The 26,025-nt window shown below is 36.7% G+C and overlaps 1 protein-coding gene across 6 annotated transcripts in view; it reads left to right on the top strand.

Annotated features, from left to right (window-relative positions):
- The window catches only part of TFDP2 (transcription factor Dp-2), a 166,213-nt gene that overhangs the window by 113,385 nt on the left and 26,803 nt on the right, over positions 1–26,025 (top strand). For 4 of the 6 annotated variants that reach the window (XM_080822595.1, XM_080822591.1, XM_080822592.1 and 1 more), the window contains 3 exons: positions 6,911–7,014; positions 12,353–12,474; positions 13,958–14,005. In XM_080822595.1, coding sequence (XP_080678721.1) covers positions 7,012–7,014; positions 12,353–12,474; positions 13,958–14,005 — 173 coding nt within the window. In that variant the 5' untranslated portion in view covers positions 6,911–7,011. The remainder of the gene's footprint in view (positions 1–6,910; positions 7,015–12,352; positions 12,475–13,957; positions 14,006–26,025) is intronic. The other 2 variants (XM_080822596.1, XM_080822594.1) reach the window with 2 other exon arrangements.

The raw sequence follows: 26,025 nt of genomic DNA, 5'->3' as shown, positions 1-26,025 counted from the left end.
AGGCATCTGATGTGATGACCAAGCCAGACACTAGAAGGAAGCTAGGGAATAAGGTAAGTAAATATCTGAGGGAAGAAAGCAAAAGGATTATATAATCTGTAATTAACCTCTTAATAGTAAGGATGAAATTGCCTAGGTCACTTTTTCCCTTTTTTTTTTTAATCAAGGTATAATTTGCATGTAGTAGAGCCTAACCCCTTTAGCCTAGCATGATATGACTTTGACAAACACCTACACCACCACAAACTAGGTCATTCTCTTAACTATTTAGGGCTGAAGGCTAGCTTTTCTTTTGGAGTGGGACCGTGTATGTGTATGGATATACCACTATTTCTGATTTGAGATATTTATAAACCCATTAAATAGGTATACACTTTCTTAGAGTAAGTTATTAATTTGGTTCTTCTAGGAGGATGTGACAATAGGCTTGGGTGAAGGTTTTTCCAAAAATTAATTCAGGCCAAAAAAAAATTTTTTTTCCAGAAAGTACTGTGAAAAAATAACTTACATTGGCATCATATAGACAAACCACAGTTATTTCACTGAATTTTTTATTTTAATTGGACATATTGAAGGTGACTAACTGGAACAGGAACCCCTTTAAGAATTATGAGTGAAAGAAATCTTTGGTGTCTAGACAATTCTAATGGAAAACAGAAGGATTCTAATTACTCAGAAAATTGAAATAAAATTTTGAGCCAAAATTGTGTGCCTGTGCCAAGATTTGGCTAAGTTTTTAGCTCTTTTTCCAAGCCACTTCCCCAGGTGATTGATCTCATTTAGTTAGTGCAGGGAATTGCCAAATCCCAAATCCAGGCAGGTCTTTAAATTTTTGTTTTTAATAAATACACCAACTGCCAGGAATTGGCTTCTGGACAGTATCAAGCCCCTGTTGCCAAGGAGCTATGAATTAAGGCCAGGTACTTAGGAAAAATTCTTTACACTTGGTTTGGTTTACTTCTCTTAACCTGGCTGAAATGTTGGGATACTGGATATTTATAACCGATTTAAATATGTCTTTTTGAGTCAAAAAAGTTCTGTTTCTGCTGTTGAACCTAGTTGATTTGATGAAAGTAAACAATTGTCTAAATGCAAAGCTTTTATTTCTGGGTATTATAATTATTGAAATCTAAAAAACCTTGGATTTCAATTTCTCATCTTAAACAAAATTATTGCTTCCAAAGCAGATCTCATTTTTACTAATTATAAAACACAAATACCTCATTTATAGATTTTTATCTTGTTTCAATAACTGTGACTGAATCTCATGCTATTTCCCTTCCTCCCTCCCTCTCTCTTTTCCCTCCAGAATGGCAGTAACTTTTTAAATTATAAAATATGCATGTTCATAAGATGTTTTTTCAAGTAATGAATAAGTATGAAACAAGTAAAACATTTCCCCAAACTCTCACCAGAGCTAACCTCTCTTACATTTGTTGTTTATCTTGCCATACTTTTTATGCTTTATATAACTTATGAGTATGTAGTTTTTAGGTAAAGGGAGTCATACTAATCATAGCCTCGTAAAATGGGAACATTTTTCCATGGCTAATGTGTCCTTACAATTCTGTTTTAGGAACTATGTAATATTCCATCATACACATGTACCAAAAGACGTTTATACATTTAAATTGTTTCTAGGTTTTTGCCTTTATCTATAATGTTGTAGTTCTACGACATGTATAACTGTTCTTATCTGCTTAGTTTATTAGGATACATATCCAGCAGAGGAATTGCTGCTGAGAGGGTCTTCCCATTATTGGGAATTAATTGTGATGCTGATGCAGAGGCCAGGGATCAGCTTGCCACTTAGGCAATGGAGAGCAGTTGAAAGGACATTTGTTGAAGTGGAAAGAGACTTTAAAATGTGTATTATTGTTTTTAAAGCACTTATTTAAAATGATGTCCTCTAAGAGACCAGACCCATTACTCCTCTTTAGTTACATTGTCTGCCCTCCAAAAAAACTGTCCAATATCCCTCCCACCAACAACGTGTTAGCTGCTTGAGTGCAGGGGACAGTGTCCCTTGCACCAAGTACACATAAGTGCTTAGCTTAGTACTTAACATCTAGTAGGTGCCAAGTAAGTATTTTGTAAATGCACCCATTATGCCACATTTTTACCAACTCGGGATGTTATCAGACTTATTAATCTTTATCAGCCTGGTACATGAAATTGTTTCTTTTTTTTAAAAGTGTAATTTTTTTAAAAATTAAAATCAAGCATCTTTTCATGTGATTATTGACATTTAGGTTTCTTCATGGCCTCAGCTTATTTTTGTATTGAGGTATTTTTACTGTTATTGACTCAGAAGTGGGAAGTTAAGTAAATAAAAGTTTTTCAGGATAGTAATCTAATGACGTATGTGTTGCAAATTTGTTTACCAAGTCTGAGGTTTGTCTCAAGTACATTAGGTCTTTTGCTATTTAGGAAACATTTATTTTTTGATAGTCCCATCTGTCAGTCTCTTTTCACTTAAGATTTCTAAATTCTATAACATGCTCAGAAGGGCTTCTTCATCCCCAAATTACAAAAACTATTATTACCCTTCTTTTAATACTTTAATTTTTTTTTAAGATTTTACTAATTTGAGAGAGAGCATGTGCGAGCACATCAGCAGGGGGGAGGAGCAGAGGGAGAGGGATAGGGAGAGAAGCAGGCTTCCCCATGAGCAGAGAGCTTTATGCAGGACTCTCTCCCAAGACTCTGAGATCATGACCTGAGCTGAAGGCAGATGCTTAACCAACTGAGCCACCCAGGCATTATGTCTTTAATTTTTATGTGTAAATATTTGGTCTCTCGGGAATTGATTTTTGTACAAGATGAGAAATTGAAATCCAAGGTTTCTTTTACCCAAGTGGACAGTTTCTTATCTCAGAAACATTTCTTCTGGTGTGTCTTTTTTTTTTTTTTAATTGAAGTGCAGCTGATGTACAGTGTGTTATTTTTCAGATATACAACCAAGAACATTTTATTAAGTAATCCGCCCTTTCCCACATTGATTTGAAATGCTGCCTTTGCCATATATAACATTTTTGTATATACAAGAAGTAATTTCTGGACTTTAATTTCTGTTTTGTCACTTTTTTTATTTGCTTCTTAGCAATATCACATTATTTCCAACACGTCAGCTGTGTAATAATTTTGAAATCTAGGTAGGCTAAAGTTCCCCTCTTCCCTGTTATTCCTTTTTTTAAAAAATTTCTTGGCTGTTCTCTGCCTTTACTCTTCCAGATGCACTTTAGAATCAATTTGTCAAATTTATTAAGTTCCCTCTAAATTCTTTTGGTATTAACTGGCATGGCAGATCTGGGTTTAATGATGTTTTTCATTTTGTTTTTTTTTTTTTTTAAAGATTTTATTTATTTATTTGTCAGAGAGAGTGAGCACAGGCAGACAGAGCGGCAGGCAGAGGCAGAGAGAGAAGCCGGCTCCCTGCTGAGCAAGGAGCCCGATGTGGGACTCGATCCCAGTACCCTGGGATCATGACCTGAGCCGAAGGCAGCTGCTCAACCAACTGAGCCACCCAGGCATCCCTTTCATTTTGTTTTGACCTGAGTTTTATATTCTTAATTTTCCTCTAGTGTCAGGTTTAAAATCAGAGTCAATCTGTTCCCTAACCTTAATTTGTCTTTTTTGTGTTTCTTGTTCACTGCTTTTTGCCGGTTTTTGATTTTTGCTTTAACAGTTTATCAGAAGTGATCTCATCTTAAACATTCAGCATCACTAAAGTCATTTTTAAAAACCATCTGAGAAGACAAATACCAGATGGTTTAACTTACATGTGGAATGTTAAAAACTAAATGAACAAAGAAAAGCAGAAACAGATTCATAAGTAAAAGAACAAACCAGTGGTTTCCAGAAGGGAGGGGGTCTGGGGATAGATGAAATAGGTGAAAGGTACTAAGAAGTATAAACTTCCAGTTATAAAATAAGTCACAGGGTTGTAACATACAGCATAGAGAACATTAAGTCAATAATACTGTAATAATGTTGTGTGGTGACAGATAGTAGCTGCTCTTACCATGATAAGCATTTTGTAATATATGTAACTGTCAAATCCCTATGTTGTACTCCTGAAACTAATATAATACTATATGTCAGCTGTACTTCAATTAAAAAAAAAAAAATCTGAGAGCCAGACTTTTGCAGGGCTGAGCTCTTCCTCACGTGCCTGTCCTGCCTAGGGCTGAGTTAATGGCACATGTCTATCAATTACATAGCTGTTCTCCTTCACCCTAGAATCATAGATAATTATTCTCCAGTTAGGGTGAATTCTTAAATAGGTGAATAACCATATTTGGGAAGTTTGATAATAACTTTTATCTTTAGCAATTGGTAAGATATGTGTGTTATATAAAAACAAAAATCATCTTCATGGTTACAGAGGAAGGAAACTTTATTTGATATTCTGGTGGTTCAAAATAATAAAAGACCTAGCATTTAAATTTATTTCAGACTCAGTATAAGTTATGGCACCAGTTAAAATGTAACAAAAAAATACAGTTTACACCACATTACAGGAAATATGGCATCTAGATTAGAAAAGGTAATAGCTCCAATCTATGCTAATCAGTTTTATATTTCTGTGTGCCTATTCTGTGCCAGGAACTAAACCAGGCGCTAGGATACAAAGCTGAGAGACATAGCCCACTTAAAACTATGTAAATGATAGCTAGAACAAGCAAATGATCATAGGTTTTATGAAAAAGTCAGAAGAAGGGCATCCAGGAACTAGACCACAGAGGCTGGGAACAGCTTGTAAGGGGAGGTGGCACCACACAGAGCAGAGGCTTGGGAGGTAGGGCTGTGGCCCTCTCTTATCTCTGGCATGTTGTACACATTCTTTAACTTCATTCTGTCTCAGTTTCTAAATGTGTAAAATGGAGACAGTAATAATACATTTTATTCTATTCTCCTAAGCACTAGCAAGATGATGTATATATGGGAAGCCTCTAGAACAGACTCTGGCACACAGTAATGACTTAGAAAATGGTATGGAATGCCATTTTGAAGTGCTAGGCAGTAAAAGTAGCCCCAGGAGAGAGAGACTTCCAACAGAAGGAAAGGTGTGTGCCCAAACTGGAGTGGTTGAGCTAGGGCCTTTCTGGAATTGCAAAGTATTTAACCTGATTGGAGTGGAGAGAGTAGCTGAAGATGAAGCTGGGAAGGGAGGCAAAGTGAGATCTCTAGATAGAAGCTGTTGTGCCATGTTGAGGAATCTGAGGGAGGCATTGAAAGTGTTGTGGAATCTTTGAAGGCCTAAAGTAGGGGAGTGTCCAGAACAGTTTTCCCTAGTTGAAAGACTGGTTTGTTACAGATTTGTGGAGGGGCTAGCAAAACTATTTGAAGTAGCATTTCCAGATAGAGTGGTAGTGCTCAGCCCTGGCTGCACGTTGGAACCTTCTGGAGAACTTTCAGCGGTCTGATGCCCACGTTCGCTCCCGACCAGTTTTATCAGCAGCTCTGGGGGTGGGACTGAGGCATTGGTATTTTTTATTGAGTCCCAGATAATTCCATTGCACAGCCACAATAGTGAATCACTGAGTTAGACGGTAAGTGTGTTCGAATCAGCTTTGATAACATTTCAAATTAAACAAGTGCCAGCCGCATAAAGGAGCCAGAGTAAGGAGATAAATAGGATACGGTGGTCTGTTGAATGAGGAGGGGATTGATTATTTCTGGACTGGGTCACTGGGATGGTAATGATCATCTACCAAGACTCAATCATATACCAAGAACATGAAGGAGAAACAGATTTGGCTATTAGACCTTGTTGAGTGTGGGTATTGAGGGAAAATGATACAGCGCAAATAGGCAGAAAGAAACTGAAGAGGAGGAGCTGATGGTGCAGTTGAAAACGCAGGAGACAGTAGATAATTGATAAGTGAGACCCCTGAGAAGATAGGACGTGCAGAGACATGAAAGAAATCATTTATATGAGAATTTCCACTCAGAGAGAAAAAAGTAAAAATAGGTGAGGGTGCAGACAGGTTCACAGGTCAGGGAAGAGAAGCTATAGTATAGCCTGATGGCCTGATTTCCTCACTGAAGGAAATAGGAGTATTTGCTGACAATCAGGAGGTGAGAAAAGGGGATTAAGGAGTCTGGGCAAGTGCTTGGGGATTCAAGGGGGCCATCTGAGAAGGAGGGGTCTTGTCCTGCTCTTAAATGCCGTCTTTCCCTCAGAGTTTCAGTATTGAATCTCTTTCACATACTTTTTGGGTAATCTCCTTTGTTACATTAGATTATTAAGAAAAACATTGATAAACTGAAGTTTGTCCAGAGTGGTTAAGTAGTTGACACAGTTCAGAAAGTTATCAGTTAACGTTTCATTTCTGGGGTAGCACTTAGCTACCTTAATTTCAAATTTAAAGTGTTGATATCACTTGAAAACACTGCACATCTCACTGTTTTCAGTATCACTAGGTAGCATATTTTTTTCTAAATACCAACTCATTTGCAAACATGTTAATTCTTAGTGTAAATATTTTCTATTATACTATAAATTCTAATAGATATTTTAGTTCCTACCTACTTCATACTTTTTTTGGTTCTATGATGTCTGGTAAAGATCTAACTAGATTTCTCAACTCTGACATAAATTATGATTTGCAGTATGTATTCTCTAAATATTTTTTCCTCTAAAAACCCACTAAAAGTTTAGTAATTAATTGTCAGGCAGAGTGAACCATTTATTTTACAGTTTTCCTATTTAGCAGAACTAATTGTATTCCCTACAAAAAAGCAATCATTAGAATGGCTTTTCCGTAAGGCTTCTTTTTTTAACTTAATTATTAAAATAATTATAAATTACTGAAACAAAACTGGGGTTAGGACCATGAATGTATAGATAGAAGGGGACCTTGATATTGCAGGACATTAACCTAATATTTTGATATCATTTCAGGTAACATTTCATTTGTTGCATTTCCAGTTTCCAGCACCAACTCACCAACAAAGATTTTACCAAAAACCTTAGGACCAATAAATGTGAATGTTGGACCCCAAATGGTAAGAAAACCACCAAATCTTAGAATTTGACATTTTGCTCAGGCAAGACTAATTTAAAAGATAGTTGTACTAAAGATGCTGAACAAAAATTCCAGTTCACTTCTTAACTTATGCACTTTTTTAAGAAGTTTTGCTTTCATCAGAATGTATCTGATTAAGTCTTGAGAAAAAGAAAGATGGTTGTGTTCTTCAGTGTTTAATTTTCATGTAATTGAGTCTGGATTCTGGATATGTAATATCAAGGTTTTTGCTTGGTAGGCTTCTCTTGTTTTTAGTTTGATTAAATTGATTAGAAATCTGTTATGTTTTATATTCTCCTCCTTTTTTCCTTATAAAATAACCTTTACTGCCCTAAGCTGTGTGTACTCTAATATAAATTGAATATGACCCAGCAGTTAATCTATATCCAGAGCTATCAATCTTTAGCAGTAGAAATAATGAATGAAAAGTGGAAAATATTTAACTGTTTCTCTGGAGGCATTCCATTAATTATGCTAGAGCTTGAAGTATATAACACTTTCAGAAAAGCTTTACTTTTAAACAAAGTGACATGCAATTACCCTGAAAACTATACTTAATATAATGGTCTCCGCCACCTTTAGCAAAAGTTTGTAAACGCTTGAACAGTAACTCTTCATTGTTAGTTGCTCGTGTGGTCTCATCTATAGAGCAGGAAGGATAAATTTTGCCCGTGATACTCAGTACTGTGGACTCTGTCAAATGCAGAATTATTTAAGGAAAAAATGTATCTTAACATACTTAAGTGGCTTCAGCAAATCTTCAAGAGTTTAAGACATTCAAGACATGACATTTCTTGATCATTTGAGGACTGTTAATTACCTACAGAATTCAAACTAAAGATCTCTCACAATTTACTGTAACTATGTGAAGAATGCAGTCTAGCTCCAAACCTCATGGAGACTTAAGTTCAGGTAAGTGTCCCCATTTCAAGGTAGTTCAGGGTATATTTCAAACAATTTGCTAAGCTTTTGCTTCTCACCAGCCACTGAAAAGTAGGTGTAAATGAGATAAGGCACCTGACTTTAAAGTCTGTATTTTGAAATGTGATTATATAAACACCAAAATTAAATAAACATCCCTGAACTCTTAGAGTTTCTCCCTCACAGTCTTCTGTTTCAAGAGACTATTTCCTGTCAGTATTTTAGGGATACTGCTGTGGCTCTAATTCTTTTGGAAACAGTTTTTCTTTCTGTTGTCAATTTGAGCTACCGTGCATGCAGTTACTGTTATACCTCAGTTCTGACAATGATAAAGTAGTCTTGTACACTACTTACCTCATCACTACAAACCTCAGAAACAGCAAAAGAAGGGTCAGAAGAAGGAAGGGAGATTTGGGGTTCCTCTTTAAACCAGACCTTAATTTGTGTCCTTAATACTGAGGTGCTTTTTCCAGTTCTCAGTTCTTAGATAGAAATGAGAGCTTTCTTTTTGACTTCCTAATTGTTATAGAATCCCAGTTAGAGCCATTTCTCTCTACTTTTATTTCTTTTGAATAGTGTACCCTCACCTTCACTCTCTCATCCGTGATTTAAAAGCATTTTTTTTAAGTTGGGAAACCCTTGAATAAAACCTTTTTCTTTTTTAAAACCTGCTTCTCTCTGTTGTCTTTCTCTATTTGCCCTATAAATTTCACGTCTCTAGCCAGGTCTTAATGGTAGATAGAAATTTCAAAAAGTCTTAAGAAAAAGGTTGTTTTCTGTGTTTATAGAAACTAGTTTAACTGTTTTAGTTTGGAATACTTGCTCTTTACTTAAAGGTATCTTGTCATATAATCTCATAACCATCTTTATTAAAGATGGTTCAAAAGTACATGTTTCTTATAGTAAAACTAAAATTTTGTGAAATAATAAAATCCTTTAATGTAATACTTTATAATTACATAGATTCTTTTTCCCTTTAGAATACAGAAGCTCTTGGGGCACCTCGGTGGCTTAAACCCTCGGTGGGTTAAAGCCTCTGCCTTCAGCTCAGGTCATGATCCCAGAGTCCTGGGATCGAGCCCCGCATCGGGCTCTCTGCTCAGCAGGGAGCCTGCTTCCCTTCCTCTCTCTGCCTGCCTCTCTGCCTGCTTGTAATCTCTCTCTATCAAATAAATAAATAAAGTCTTAAAAAAAAAAAAAAGAATACAGAAGCTCTCTTGGCTTTGCTTGCTTGCTTGCTTGCTTGCTTTCTAATTGAAGTATCATTGACATAGAATGTTACATTAGTTTCAGGTATACAGCAAAGTGATTGGACAACTCTGTACTTCATGCAGTTCACCACCAGTGTAGCTACCATACAAGGCTGTAACAATTTCTTGGCTGTTCTTACTGTAGATGGCAGTAGTATGTAAGAGATATTGATTGAAGGCAGAAAACCTTCAGAATGAGGTTCAATTACTATATGATTTTCATAGCCCAGCTGTAATCCGTTGTCAAAAAACTTCATGATTACATTTAAATTAAGGATTTCTTTGGGGTGGGGTAAGGTAAGTGCCGGAATTTAAAATAAATGTTCACTTTCTTTATCAGATCAACTGAATATAGTAATTACCTCTAATTTACCTCTAATTTCAATTTGGAATTTCAAAATTAAATTTCAGTTTTATAAAACACATCTGACTCATCACCTATATAATTTTCCTGTATTCAGTGGTTGATCAAGTTCTGTTGGCTTTTCTTTGATTTTGTTTAAGGTTCACTGTCATTGTCCTAATTTAGGAACTCATTGCATCTCACATGAACTTCTAACTTCTCTTTGTAGTTGAAGTATATCATCCCTCCAGTTCATTCAGGAAATGTTTATTGAGGATATGTGCTATTGAGGGCATAGCAGGCACTAGGCTAAGGGAAAAGAACAGAATATTGCTAATCACCGTCAGATCAGCAAAGAATGTCAGCTGACATTCTGACACTGAGGAAGAAAAAATAAACCAGAACATAGCAGTTCATTTCCAAAGCCTTTCTCAGTAATAATAACCAGCTTTTTCCTATGTCCTATTTCCCTTCCTCTGTTCATCTTTTTTTTTCTACAAAGCCCTTTAAATCAGGTAAACTGAGCCTGTAGGCTATTAATAACAGATACAGAAAAAGAACTTAGTAATAATACTGCACAAATAATGCAGTCTGTCTCAAGGGTAAGTTTGGTTGATTAGAATTGCTTTGTGGAGACTCCTGTTCTAGAAGTAGAGTAGACCAGAAACTGATCAAATACTCAGATTTTCCTTCTTAAGCTTCACCCTCAAGGTCAGCATGTTATAGGACATATGAACATGTGATGTAGTGATTGGTAAGAACTATGTCCTTTATTTTTTTTTTAAGATTTTATTTATTCATTTGACATAGATCACAAGTAGGCAGAGAGGCAGGCAGAGAAAGAGGAAGCAGGCTCCCTGCTGAGCAGAGAGCCCGATATGGGGCTTGATCCCAGGACCCTGGGATCATGACCCGAGCTGAAGGCAGAGGCTTTAACCCACTGAGCCACCCAGGTGTCCCAGAACTATGTCCTTTATATTGTGTTTTCTTACTGGATTTTATGTAGTCCTTCTGGCATATTAGTGAACAGAGAAGCTACTTTTTTCATTTTAAGAGCTGGGTCTTCTGTCTCAGTTCATCAAATATTTCTTGTGCCTTTCCTGTGAATATCTCCTAGCACTGTGCTAGGCTCTGCAAACATTTGATCTACCCTTAAAGATTTTCACTGAAATGGAGGTGCAGAGATGGGTGTGTAGTAGGGTAGGAGATACAAACCTATTATCCAGTATTCATATTTCCTCATGAAGTAAGCTTCTAAATTCCTCATTTAATAGTCCCTGGAATATTGTGGAGAATCAGAATTCTCCAGATATCTATCAGTGTTCATTGTCTTTTTTTTTTTTTTAACTATAGAATTAACTTACTAAAATTATTTCCTAGGCATTTGTATATAGTAATATCTCCCTAGCTCCAAATTGGCAGAATGCCATACACAAACGAAGGTAACTAATGTTCTTAAGTATTTGGTAAATGAATAAATGTTGATGCAACTTTGATAATGAAGGCTGAACTAAGCTTGAAATGCAAATTAATCCTTCCCATTGTGCCTTATGGAGCAAATTAGCAACTAACTTAATGACTGGAATTAGACCTGCCTGCAGAAACAGGTTTCATTTGATCAGGGCTACAAAAATTAGTATTTTGACCTATATCAGACAGTAGAAATAGAACTATTTATTTGAAGATCTGTCATTTAAAAATTGTATGTAGCTCACATAGATGCTTTTCTCTCTTAATTGGTACTTAAACAAAACCTTGCTGTTACAGAAATTTTCAAAAGTATACGAAAATAGAATCTCTTCCCTTTAGGAGATCTGAAGCTCTGGGGTTGCCCAGTTGAGGGCAGTCCTGTGCCTCGGGGTTGGAAAGAAGAAAAAGAGAGAGAGAGAGAATCCCTGTGTGCCCAGCAGCTCATTCTTCAACAGTTACCAACGTGGGGCCAATGCTGTTGCATTAATACCCCTACTCACTGGACCTGCCCTTACTTTTCTGACAAAAGTACTTATAAAGATATTAGTAGAATGCTAAATTGTCTTTTGTACTAATTATTATAAACATTTTTGGAAAAAACATGGTCTATTTATTAGTGAAGTCCTGGACAGCAATTTGGTAGCACCTATCAAGAAGCTTTTTGAAAAGTCTATATCCTTAGTTCCATTACCTTTCTAGAGTCTGTCCTTAGGAAATAGATACTAAAGCCAAAATTGTTGTCCAAAAATGTTCATCACAGCATTGCTTATAATATTGGATAATTGAATATCCATATATAGCTAACAGGAGGGGATAACAAATCCACATGATGAAATGTTTCACTATCTTCAAAATGTCTGTGAAGAATATTTATTGACATGAGGAAATGCTCTTGAAAAAAGAAGATAAAATTGCATTTGTTACAATAATCCAAATTGTATGATGCCTTTGTGTATATTTTGGACATGAAGATCTGATTTACTCTTGCCCTAGTTTGGGTACCTCAAGTTCAACTGCAGTTAGGTTCTGTAATTTCAAAGACAGCTTTCTGGGTTTTAACTTTTAAAACATTGTTAGTTGCCACCTTAATTCTTCCAAATTGCTGTTCATATGCTGAAACCACTATTGTGACCTCATGGCAGTATTCAATTACTAATTCTTTAAGATCATAGAATATAAGTGAGTGAAAGCTTATGTTTTAGATGATTGCTCTTAAGTGCATTTTTGGCAGTGAGTTTTTCTCCTTATATGTAGCTTAGCAGTCAACATTATTTTCTGCCTATATGCATTTCTTAATAACTAAGAATGTTATTTTCTATGTCCTAACTTTATAGATTATAAGCACACCACAGAGACTAACCAGTTCAGGAAGTGTTCTGATTGGGAGTCCATATACCCCTGCACCAACAATGGTTACTCAGACACACATAGCAGAAGCTACCGGCTGGGTCCCAGGGTAAGAGTGTTGTTGCAAGTTACCATTTTTAAAACTTTTTCTGAAGCTATGATCTTTTTCTCTCACTGTGTTGTCTTCCATTCTTGTTTTATATTAGCCTAGTCCTTAGAAACTAATGTGTTGCCTTTAAAACTACCTATTTTAATTTCACTTTATGTCTTAGATATAAATCATTTATGGAACAACCATTTTTAGGTAGAGAAAAACAATACAGTTATTTGTACCAGAATCTTCTGATTTTTCAGCTCTGAAAAAGGACTACTTTTTTGTGATTATGACATTTAACTGCTTTGGAGATGCAAATTCTATATTTTATATTGTTTTAGCAAACTTAAGAAAAGAGTTACATATTGAATGTTGGCTATACTCAGAATTTCCCCCTGTGAATTTTTGTTTCCTTAAGGAAAAGAACCAAAGGAGAAGAAATGGAAGAAATAGAAATCCAGCATGATATAAAAGGAACTAGGAAAAAGAGGCCAAAATATTAAAAATTTTACTGAGTTTTTCTCTTGATCCTTTTCAGACACTGGACAATTAAATCAGTATCCCTTGTGCTCCTTATTTACCACTTTTAGTATCAAACTTTCAGATGTTTCATTTCTGCCTGTAAAATACCCTTACCCAGCCTTTCTCTGCTCCTTATCATTTGAGCCTTTCATCTTTCCATAAGAGAAAAAGCGTAAGATAAAGGATTCAAACCTTATTTGTTTACTTGAGAAGTCATTTCCGTGGTGGCATACTATACTGGTAGTTGTCTTTGACTTGTGATTGTGAGTTCTAGCAAGCAGACAGTAAATCTTGGTTGTGTAAGAGCTTTCCTATTTCCAAGATGTTAAATGAATTGATGAAATAATCCCGGCAAAGTGTTTCAAGCCATATACATGTTCATATATATACATACATGCACACGCACACACACATTAGAGACGGAAGAGTTTCATATGTATACATATTTTTTCACTATCAGAGGAGATGAAATGACACAGTCACTGTAATTCCATGGCCTTTATTCAGTTCTTATCCCACATTGGATCTGAAAGTTACCTTGGATTTCTGCATAGCCTTGAGAGATTATAACATGAAAGCCAAACCCATGCCAGGTGTGTTGGCCCACTTTGGAGATGATTGGGTTTGGATATTTTCAGCCCCAGCAGTGCTTTATATTGGGGGTGGAATGATTGCTCAGTCATTCCGTAGTGACTAATACTCTTCTGTGACTTTTCTAAGTCTGCAATATTTTTCTCCCGTTTTCATTGAGCTCATTTCAGACTGTGTTGTTATATTGTGATCTTTTTGGTCCTGTGGTAAAATTTATTATGTTGTGATTTCTTGGTCCTATGATAAAACATATCTTTTCTATTTGTTAGATTTTGTGTTTGGATGTATTTGCTGTGGAATTAGACAGGTTACAATAAATTATTCGTGAAATAAAATTGTGTTTAAATATCTGTTCTTTTTATGCTATCTTTTTTTTTCTTTTTAGTGATAGAAAACGAGCTAGAGAATTTATAGATTCTGATTTTTCAGAAAGGTGAGTATAAGTGTTAAGTATTTTGTTTGGGAGATGCTACTGTGTAGAGAGGAGTTTTCTGTCCAGACTGTTGTAGTTTAATTAGAGCTGTTTTTCTTTGCATAACTTTAACTTCATTTATTTTCTGCCTTTATTTCATGCCTTACTGAGTGTTCTACTTCACTTATCATTACATATATTCATTATATTTGCATGGTTCCAAAATTGGCTGTTGGTAGTGTGTCCTTTAGCCCTCCCTCTCCTCTTGGAAGATGAAGTGTTCTACCAGAGTGAATATACCACATTACCTCAGCCCAAACTTTTTAAAAACAAGTTTTATTGAACACATTTAAAGGTTATAATAAGTTCTTACTTATTTCTTAACTATTATATTGAATACAGTATAACCTTTCCTTAGACTATTAAGACAGTGTGCGTCAGAATCACCTTTGGAGTGTTGAATGCAGTATGAATGTCTACCAAGTCAGAAGCTCCAGGGTTAAAAACGTAGGGTCGTTATTTGAACTTAAAGTTCAGTGTGCCATGGAAGCCACTATATGAGGTACCATATTAATGTTGCACTATGTTCTTTAAAGATTTATTTGAGAGAGAGCAAGCACATGTGCACACATTGGGGGTACAGACAGACAGGAGAGAAACAGACTTTCCACTGAGAGCGAGCCCATTACAGGGGTTACACAACCCCAAGATCATGACCTGAGCTGAAGTCAGGAGTCAAACATTTAACTGACGGAGCCACCCAGGAGTCCCAAAGTTGTAATGATAAAACTTTGCCAGCTACGCTTTTTTAATTTTATTTTTGATTCTAAGATTTTTTTTTAAATTCCTTCTTCCAGTGGTATTTTAATCTCCTTTTTTTGGTTAGGTCATCTGCTCTCAGTATAATAAATAGTTTTCTGTCTTTTCTGTTATCTAGTTTGCTACCTCTGATTTGCTGTGCACTGAGAAACTAGATGGCCAAATGTATTAGAATTCAGCCTGAAATAAAATCAAAAGGACTCTGAATGAGGACCTTGAGGCTATATATATAAAATTGTGTGTTTTCTTGCATACGCACCAGCTGAACCTTAGTTCCTTTGTGGCATCTGTTGCTTGCTTCTTGGTTTGTAACTGTTTATTACAGATAAAATCATGTCTGAGGAAATGCTGTATCACAATAGAGATACAGAGCAAAGTGTTCTTTCTCTTTAATGGAAACTACTCTTTCCAAATCCTACTGGTCTTTTTTTGCATTTATCTTCAGAAAGGGCAGAAATACAAGTTTGTACAGATGTATTTAGCAATATTTAAGGCCTTAAAATGGCACTATTCATTAGTTATGATTGGTGGCACTTATGTACTGCAAACAGTATAAAAAACAAGATTCTCTTTACACTCGCTTCATAAGAGAGACCTCTAAAGATCACATATAGAAGTGCCAGATTAAATTTGTTGGCATAAATGTTGATTTGGCTTTCCTAGTGATTTTTATTCTTTTTATTTTTTTAATATAACTTTACTGTAGTGAATCCCAGCCCCCAACTCCCGCAATCGGGTCTACTACATCTGATTTTCTTTTGGTTGTTGTTGTTGTTTTTACAAATTGTTTATTTTCCTCCAAATGCATTGTGTTTTTCTATAATGCTATGAAAGGTCTTTGTTTCCCTTCTTCCAGTTGTTTTTGTTTGTTTGTTTCCATTCTGCCTTCTCTCAAACGTAGACTGATCTTTAGCTCTTTAGTGTCCTGTATGTTGATTTAGTGTATCATATGGAAGTATTTGTATGCGTTTTCTTCAGGGATTTATACATCAATATGTTGATGTATTCATAACTGATATAAATTGTAACTGACTTATACATCAATATATATGAGGCTTTTTATCCTCATCTTACTACTTGAAGTACAACTTTAAGTATGTCTTACATAGCTGTTCCTTTGTCAAGATCATTTGTGAGAGCAAGTCATTTTCTAAAGAAATTTTGTTTGGTGGGTGAAGGATCCATTGAGGGATTCTCATGAATTTTATCCCCTATATTCTGATCCGCTGGACTTCTTTTCAAAGAGCTTGTAGAAGAAGGTATGAAAATCCCCCTTTTGGTCTGGTCTGGAGTTTTAATCCTGAAAGATGTTTGTTCACTTTCTCTTTCCTCCTTTGGACAGAATCTGGTGGTGTCTTCTACATGCATCTCTTCCAGATACATGTGATTTTCCTTTTGGGACCTCTGCTGAGGGAAGAAGGTCCTGGGTGCCCCAAAGGCAGTGATGGCAGTCTGTGGGTGTTTTTCTCTGTTCCTGTCTTACATGAATAAGATGTAGCACAGTGGTGGTGTATTCTTCCTTTGTGCTCATGTAATCTTAATAGCTTTCTGTTGGTGGAAAGTTAAAACTCCAGTTATTTATAATAAATTGATAATTTGTAATTAACTAATATAATTTAAACTATAACAAGCTAGTAAGGAAACTCAGTATAGTTAGTACCTGTATTGCTTCAGTGATGTTTAGGAAATTTTCATTCAGCAAACATTCTGAATATCTATTAATATCTATTAACTGTTATTAACTGTTATGTTCTAAGTATTGAAGAGAATAATAAACAAGATAGGTAAGTCTGCCCTTAAGAGAGCTTCTCTTGTGTGTGTGGAAGTAATAAATAAGATTATTTTTAGATTATAATAGAGGGATACAAAAAAATAAGAAAGGTAATGGCAACTACCTTGGAGAAGGCCTCCGGAGAAGGTGATATTTAAGAGCAAAGAAGCAGTCATGTAAATAGCTTAGGTGACGTGGATGAGCCAGGGATTCTGGGCAGAGGGAACAGCAAATGTAAATAAAGCTCCCAAATGAGGAACTAGATTGATGTATTTGGGGAAAGTGAGAAAGGTAAAGAGTAAGATGAGGGTGGAGAGGTAGGCAGGAGTCAGATCGTGATGAAAGGCCTTGTAGGTCCTGGTAGGGAGATGGGTTCCTTTTCTAAGGAGAATTTTTTTTTAAAGATTTTATTTATTTATTTGTTTGACAGAGAGAGAGAGGGAGAGAGTAGCAGAGGGAGAGGGAAAAGCAGACTTCTGCTGAGCAGGGAGCCCAATGGGGGGCTTGATCCCAGGACCCCAGAATCATGACCTGAGCTGAAGGCAGACACGCAATCGACTGAGCCATGTAGGCACCCTGTAAGGGAGATTTTAAGCAGAGAAATGGCATCATCTAGGTCACACTGACTGCTGAGGGATAAATGGATTCTAAGGAGACAAGAACAGAAGCAGGATAATCAAACTATTGCAGGGGACAGGGGGCCCTGCAGTGGAAATGGGAAAAAATGGATAAATGATGGTGGTAGAACCAACAAGATTTATTGATAGATTGAAGGAAGGAAGAGGAGAAATAAAGGATGGCTCTTGGTTTTTTGTATGAACAGCTGGGTGACTGTTTATGCCCTTTACATTTACTGTAGTTCAGAGTGCATTTGGGAAGGAATTTTGTTTTCTATGAAGTTTATTAGTTATCTAAGTGATGGTATCACTAGTATATAAGTAGTATCATCATTATGTAAATGGTCACAAGGCTGAATGATATAACCCAGGGAGGGAGAGAGTGAAGATCCATAAGGAATAAACATTTATTTCCCATTTCAATCCTGGATTGATGGATATTGATGAATGCAACATTGATGGATATATACTTCAGGAAAGTAGAGAGTTTTTTCCTAAATTATTTTACTGAATTACCAAATTAAATTATTTTGCTGATTTAATTATTTCTAGTTGGCTCATTTAAATGGGAAATAAAGTTTTTATTATATATAATTCCTTATTTAAATAGATTTTTTTTTATAACTTCTACTTGGGATATGCTATTTTATACTACAAATTATTTTTGTAAGTAAAAATAAGTTTATATTGGGAAAATATAAAAAGACAGTGGTTATAGGTTCTAGTTAAGTGCATGGAAATTCTTTGGGTACAATTCTTTTGAATACTTCAAATGAAATTATTAATAAAAGTTAACATGTATTTCAAACTATACCAATTAGGTTTTTTTTTAATTTTTAAAAATTTCTCAATTTGGCTTTATTTGGTAAAGAATACTTCCTACTTTATTAATGGACTAATAAAGATCGTAGCATTTATACCCCATGGCCATATTTTGGTGTTATTTGGAAAGAGGGTCTTGATGTTTCAAAGAGCTTGGTTCTATGAAAAGATGTAAATTCTATTTAAGATTTAGATAGTAAGGGGCACCTGGGTGGCTCAGTTGGTTAAGCCGCTGCCTTAGGCTCAGGTCATGATCCCAGGGTCCTGGGATCGAGTCCTGCATTGGGCTCCTTGCTCAGCAGGGAGCCTGCTTCTCTCGCTGCTTCTGCCTGCCTCTCTGCCTGCTTGTGTGTGTACTCTCTCTCTCTCTCTCTCTGGCAAATAAATAAAAATCTTTAAAAAAAAAAAAGTAAATAAACTTTATTAAAAAAAAAAAAAGATTTAGATAGTAAGCTTCCAGTTTAAGGTGATAGACTGAATACTATGTTTACACCCCCAAACCCTAAAATCCTATTGGAATTTTCATGTAAAAAATAGTAAAAGGAAATAAATTTCTCAAAGTGCTATAAAAAGTGGTAGAGATATAGATTTTCCAAGTACAAGATGAAAGCCTATGTGGCTATAACGAAGAACAATGGTAGTAGAGAAATCTAGATCCCAAAATATGCATAGGAAAAGTCAGAATTGGAAATGGAAGCTATTCTCCCCTATTCTGATAATGGAGAGGTTCTAGGCTTAGAGGTGACAAGTATAAAAAGCAAGAATGAATTAATGAGGGAAGTAGTGAGGGTAATGAAATGAAGACTGTCCAAGGAGCACCTGCGCCAACTGAAGCTTCCTAACCCACCAAATCCCCTTGTACCTCTCATTTCATTTCCACACATGCAGATATTACACCAAAGACATTTGTTCCCTAGGGCTGAAACTTAAGAGAATTGACTTCAGGGAAACAGAACTCTGCCTTGATTAAACTTGTGGTTGGCTTCTTTCATTTCACATATTTTCAAGGTTCATCCATGTTGTAGCATATATTAATACATTACTCATTTTTATTCCATGGTATGGATAATACCACATTTTGTGTATTTGTTCATTAATGATGGATATTTGAGTTATGCTGCTATGAACATTTGTGATTTGTCATTTCTCTTTTGTATATACCTAGGAATGGAATTGTAGGATCAAATGGTAATTCTTTAGCCTTTTGAATAGGCTGTCTTCCAGAGTAGCTGTACCATTTTACATTCCTCCCGGCAACGGGTTCCAGTTTCTCTGCGTCCTTTCCAGTGTTTATTATTTGTCTTTTTTATTATAGCCATCCTTGTGAATGTGAAATGATATTTCATTATGGTTTTGATTTTCATTTCTCTAATGGCTGATGATGTTGAGCATCTCTTCATGTGCTTATAGGACTCTTGTATATCTTCTTTGAAGAAGTCTTTCCATATTCGTTGGTCTTTAGTTATTGAGTTGTAAGAGTTCTTTATATTAGAACTTTATATTAGAATTAGAGTTCTTTGTATTAGTTCTTTATATATTAGGCAAGATCCTAGTATTTTCTGCAGTGACTGTACCATTTAAATTGTCAACAGCAGTGTACAAAGGTTCCAGTTTCTCCACGTTCTCATAACACTTTCTGATAATGGCCATCCTAATCTCATTGTGGTTTTCATTTGCATTTCCCTAATGATTACTGATGTTGAGCATCTTTTTAGGTCTTATTGGCCATTTGTATATCTCCTTTGGAGAAATGTCTATTCAAGTCCCTTGCCCATTTTTTAATTCAGTTGTTTTTGTTGTTGAGTTTTTATACCTTTTAATGTTCTTTTAGAACATTAATTAGAGGCATTGTTCCTTAACTGTCAGAGAATCTTTTATAGACTTGGTTGCAGGAGCAATCTCCTATTTATGTACTGCAGGTATAAGCTATTCTTATTTCTGTTGAATCTTTTTTTTTTTTTTTTAAAGAATCATCTTTCTTTTTTTTTTTTTTTTTAAGATTTTATCTGTTTATTTGACAGGCAGAGATCACAAGTAGGCAGAGAGACAGGCAGAGAGAGAGGAAGGGAAGCAGGCTCCCCGCTGAGCAGAGAGCCCGATGCAGGGCTCAATCCCAGGACCCCGGGATCATGACCTGAGCCGAAAGCAGAGGCCTTAACCCACTGAGCCACCCAGGCGCCCCTTATTTCTGTTGAATCTTAATGTGGTATTGGTTGGGTTTGTTTTGGGCATGATGCTCTGTCAGCCTTCCAAAGAACAAACCTTATTTCTTGATTTAGCCAGTGCTGAGTGGTATCCTTCAGTTTTGTATTGCCTGTGAAAATTCTGGGAGCTCAAAGAGAAAAATCAGCTGCTGTATAATTGAATCCTCACAGCAGCCTTGTGAGGTGGTTACTTGTAGTTCTGTTTTTTAGATGGAGGAGTACTGTGGGTCTAAGTTAAATGAAGTTAACTGTTGAAAATTATATAGTTGGGAATATATCTCAGGGTCGTGGGATTGAGTCCCCTGTGGGGCTCCATGCTCAGTGCAAAGTCAGCTTCAGATTCTTTCCCCCTCTCCTTCCCACTCACACTCTCTAAAACAAATAAATGAATTTTTTTTAAAATGTAACTATTTATGGGGTACCTGGATGGCTCAGTCAGTTAAGTCCACCTTCAGCTCAGGTCAAGATCCCAGGGTCCTGGAATGGAGCCCCACATGAGGCTCCCTGCTCACCGGGGAATCTGCTTCTCCCTATCCCTCTACCCCACCTCCCCGGTCAGGCTGGCTCACTCTCTCTCTCTCTCTCTTTTTAAGATTTTATTTGTTTATTTGAGAGAGAGAGCCCAAGCTGGAAGTGGGGGGGGGGGTGGGGAGGAGGAGAATGACCGCTGAGCAGGAAGCCCAAAGCGGGGCTCAGTCCCAGGACCCTGGGATCCTGACCTGAGCCGAAGGCAGATGCTGAACTGACTGAGCCACCCAGGCGCCCCTCACACTTACTCTCTCTCTCAAATAAATAAAATCTTTAAAAAAGAAAAGAAAGATCACCGTAGTGGCCCTGTGGAAGGTTGGAATGCCTCTAGATGGCACAAAAAAGAACGCTTATGAGGTTCCAGTTCTGTTCTGAGAGTCATTATGAGGGCCTGAACTAGGGCAGTGGGAACACAAAGAAGTTGAATTCAAAAGCTATTTAGGACTTGATTTAGATTAGATCTGATTGAATTAGATTGATTTGATAGAAAGTGCCTTAGAAGAATAGAAGAACGTAGGTTGAATCTCATTTCTGGCTTGGGTGATAGGGTAGCTGGTCCTGTCACTCACCTAGATGAGAACTGCAGTAGGATCCAGAGTCACGCATCATATAGGCTGAGTTCTCCTTTGTACTAATATAGTATTGTGTATTATAAAGACCCCCCTGAGAAAGCTGGGCTGAGTATAAGAGACTGAGGCTAAGGGTAATCCAATGTAAGTAATCAAAGATAGACTCAAACCATTCTTTTCTCTCCCCTTTTTTTAAACTCTTTATTTTAGAGAATTTAAAATATTAAAGTAGATGACTCATATCATGAACCTCTTACGTGCATGTCTCTGACCCTCAACAATAATCAGTCCATGGCATATCTTATTTTATATATACCCCCTCCTGTTTTATTGTAAAGTAAATCATTTTCATCATAAATCTTTCTGTACTTATATCTAAAAAGACTCCTTTTTAAACATCATTATTATTTTATTTAAATATTTTATATATCATTATACCTAGGAAAATTAACAATAATTAATGCCAAATATATAATAAGTCTTCAGATTTCTAGTTGTTTGAAATGTCATGTTTATTTGCTTTTTTAGAAAACAAGATTCAGATCCAGAAAGATCACCAAAAAGCAGAAGTATGACTAATAAACTACTTTATGGCATAGTCTTGTAACCATCACCAGATCAAGAAGTAGAACCCAGAGGTCTCTTCATGTGCCCCATCCTAATCACTATACCCTCTCTGTCCTATAAATATCCTGATATTTAGAGTAATCACTTCCTTGAAGATTCAGATAGTTTCATTACCTAAATGTGCATCCTTTCGCACATTTTAGTCTTGTCCGTTAAAAAAAAGTTGATATCTCTTTTATATGTAGATCCCTTCTGTCCCATTATTTTCCTCATTTTAGTTGTTGAAACTAGGCTGTTTGACTTAACGCAGTTTCCCACAATCTAGATTTTACTGATTTCATACTGATGTCCATCTCAATATATTCCTATTTTCTGTATTTCCTGTAGTTTGGCAGTAAGATTTAGTGACTTTATCAGAATGATGTTTGTGCCTTGGCAAGACTAGATAGTGGTATGTTCTTCCATTGTCTCTCTTTTTATGATGTGCACACCACTGATGCTTAATGCTTGTACCTATTAATTCATTGTGGGTTGCAATTAGTATTATTCTAAGTACTGGCACTACTTTCATATAAAGACACTTCAGCTCTTCTATTTCTTTACCTGGAGGTATAGTTCATATAAGAAAGAATAAATGCTTGATCCCTTCCATTTATTGGCCGGTTTTCAAGATGATGAACTTGTTCCTGGTCTTCCTCCAAAGATGACCAAATCTTTCCTTTTAAAAGCGTCATTATGAATTCATGAATTTGAACATACTTGATGGGTTTCATACATTGCAGTTACTATCACAATTGAACCTTAAATTGTCCCATGTTTGGCTAGTGGGAGCCTTTTCTAATTGACTCTTAAGTCCTTTAGACAAGACCCTAGTAGTCTTTGATGCTTGTTATGCGATATAAGATGTTCCAAGTTCATCTTACATGTTTCCTGCCCTATACCTAGAATCAGCCATTTTTCTAAGAAGCCCTGATTTCCTTTAGGGAGAATTACATGTTAGGCTCCAGTTGGGGCTGCAGATGCTCACTGATACCAGATTGGTCATTTTTTTCTAGTCTTTTAAATGGACAGAACCAGGATACACAGATGTAATACTTCATGGGTTCATATTGATAATTCCAGTACAAATCTTACTAAACCTCTTCTCCATTACATCTCATTCCCCTTTTCTTCCATACTGAGAATCCTGATTTTTAAGAACTAAGGGGATGAAAGGGTAATAGAATTAGTATATATATGATAATTACTTCATTGGTTTTATCCCATATTATATCACTTAATGTCCCAAATAATAGTAATATTATCATTATTGTGGTTACTAAAAACATTAAAATTTTTTTGCACGTGCTCTTTCTCTCCCCAGTTTCCTTTAGAGATTTGAGAGAGGGAGGGGCGCCTGGGTGGCTCAGTGGGTTAAGCCACTGCCTTCGGCTCAGGTCATGATCTCAGGGTCCTGGGATCGAGCCCCACATCGGGCTCCTTGCTCAGTGGGGAGCCTGCTTCTCTCTCTACCTCTGCCTGCCTCTCTGCCTGCTTGTGCTCTCTGTCTCTCTCCCTGTCAAATAAATAAATAAATAAAATCTTAAAAAAAAAAAAAGATTTGAGAGAGAGAGAGAGAGAGGGCTAGCAGGGGTTGGGGGAGGGGCAGAGGGAGAGGGAGAGAGCGCTTTAGGCAGCTCCTTGCTGAGCATGGAGTCCAACACAGGGCTTTATCCCAGGACCCTGAGGTCACAGCCTGAGCTGAAACCAAGAGTTGAAAGCTTAACCGTCTGCGCCACCCAAATGTCCCCTCCCCTTTTTTTACTTTATCCGCAGTGTTACCCCACTGTAGTATACTACACTCTTTTCCTCTCGGCTCTCATTTAGTCTTAGATCTATAGGTAACATCACCAGTCGTTATGTGAATGTCTCTCTAGTCGTTTTGCTTGTCTGAAGCTTGTGCTCTAGTAGTTTCTTCAGAAGGAGCTTATGGGAATAGTAATCCCTGAGTTTGCACATTTTATATTTGAATTAAGTCCATTTCACTGAATACAAAAGTCCTTGGTTCATACTTTCTCTCAATTTCCTAAATACATTTATTTCTTCTAGCATAATGCCTTGCTGTTAAAAAAAAACTGATACTCCTTTCTTCTAGATGCATAAAGGATTCTTTTTCTTTGAAATTTGGAATTTTACCAGAATGTTTTGGTACTAGTCATTCTGGGTTGACATTCTTTTCTTTTATTTCTGAACATATTCTTGAATTTAGCATTTAGTATTCTGTTTTCTTGCTTTGATTTTCTTCTTCAGATACTCTTACTGTCCGTAGATACTTTGTCTACCTCCAGTATTTGTCATTTTTCTCTTGAATATCAGTTGTGGGAGTCCTACAGACGGGATCGTTGGAACCTTGTTGTGGTCCTTGCACTCAGCTGTATTGAAGAGGATAAATCTCCTTGTTTCAACTGATGCTCTCAAATTGGCCTGTTGTGCTTTCTGGCAAATTCTTGATGGCTGTTTTGGGATTATTCTGTTCTGAGTTCCATTAGGTGCAGCCCCACTGAGGATTTCTTTATTGTGCAGACTTTTTGGGTATTGGTGGTTTGTACTCTGGGGCTTGTTGAAGATACCTTGTCATCTGGTTTTGTTGTAAATGTAGTCATAGCGTTTTGGTTTTGCTCTCTAGTTGTTCTGTTTTTATGTGGGGATTTGGAGAGTTTGAAAACTCTGCTGCTATTGCTGTTTTCCCAGACTCCCCCATAACTGGTGCACGGGTGCGCATGCGCGCGCGTATGTGTGTGTTATTTGAATCAGGATTTAAATAAATTTATATGTCTTAGAAAATCTGTAGATTCCCCTTCTGTTATTATTTTCCCCCTTCACTCTCCTTTTCCCTCCCTCCCTCCTTTATTCCCACTACAATTTTGAGTTGAAGAAACCACATTATATATCCTAAAGGAAAGCCTAAAGAATTTGCTTATTGAATCCCTGTAGTATAGCTTAACGTGTTATTCTGTTCTTGCTATTTCCTTTATTGTGGTAAATTGGATCTAGAGTCTGGGTCAGATTCCAGTTTCAAAATAAAGTTATATATTAAAAACAAAACACTGGATAGAACAGCTCAAGGAGAGCAAACAATACAGAAATAGAAGCACTGGAGTGAAATTTTCAGGTTGAAAAGTTGACTCTGGGGGTGCCTGGGTGGCTCAGTCAGTTGAGCATCCAACTCTTGATCTCAGCTCAGGTCTTAATCTCAGGGTCATGAGTTAAGGCCCCACATTGGGTGTCACACTGGGCGTGAAACCTGCTTAAAGGGAGGGAGGAAAGGAGAGAGGGAGAAGTGAAGAAGGAAGGAAAGGAGAGAGAGAGAGGAGAAAAAGAAGGAAGAGGGTCTGGGAGAATGAGGCATGACTGTCAGTGGGTGCAGGGTTTCTCTTTAGGGTGAAGAAATTAGATTGCGGTGATGGTTGCTGCTGAATTGTATACTTTAAAAAATAGAGCTTACGGTATGTGAATTATATTTCAATAAAGCTGTTATCTTAAAAGAGGAAGTTAGGGGCGCCTGGGTGGCTCAGTGGGTTGAAGCTTCTGCCTTCAGCTCAGGTCATGATCTCGGGGTCCTGGGATCAAGCCCCGCATTGGGCTCTCTGCTCGGTGGGGACCCTGTTTCCCCTCTGTCTCTGCCTTCCTCTCTGCCTACTCGTGATCTCTGTCTGTCAAATAAATAAATAAATAATCTTTTAAAAAAAATAAAATAAAATAAAAAGGGAAGTTAGATTTAATAACAAAGAGGGATACCTCATTCTCTAGGACTTATAGGAAGAAGGTTGGCATGGGTACACATGCTGATGAGTTTGTAAGTGAACTGTCCTATAAGCTCACTTAAAAGTGAGACTTACATCTTCGATTATCTATTGAATATACCCGTTGGGCTATTCCACTGACATGTCAAACTCAGTATCATTGCTGACCAAAAAAAATGTAATGCAAGGCACATGTAATTTTTAATTTTCTAATAGCCAGTTTTAAAATTAATTTCACATTTGTTTTTATTTTTTAGATTTTATTTTTAACTAATTTCCTCACCCAGAATGGGGCTCAGATTCACAGTGCAAGATCAGGAGTCAGCGTGCTGTACCAACTGAGCCAGCCAGGCGCCCCTGAA

The sequence above is a fragment of the Martes martes genome, assembly GCF_963455335.1.
Source record: "Martes martes genome assembly, chromosome: 1".
Taxonomy (NCBI): domain Eukaryota; kingdom Metazoa; phylum Chordata; class Mammalia; order Carnivora; family Mustelidae; genus Martes; species Martes martes.
This window is presented reverse-complemented; position numbering and strand designations above follow the sequence as displayed.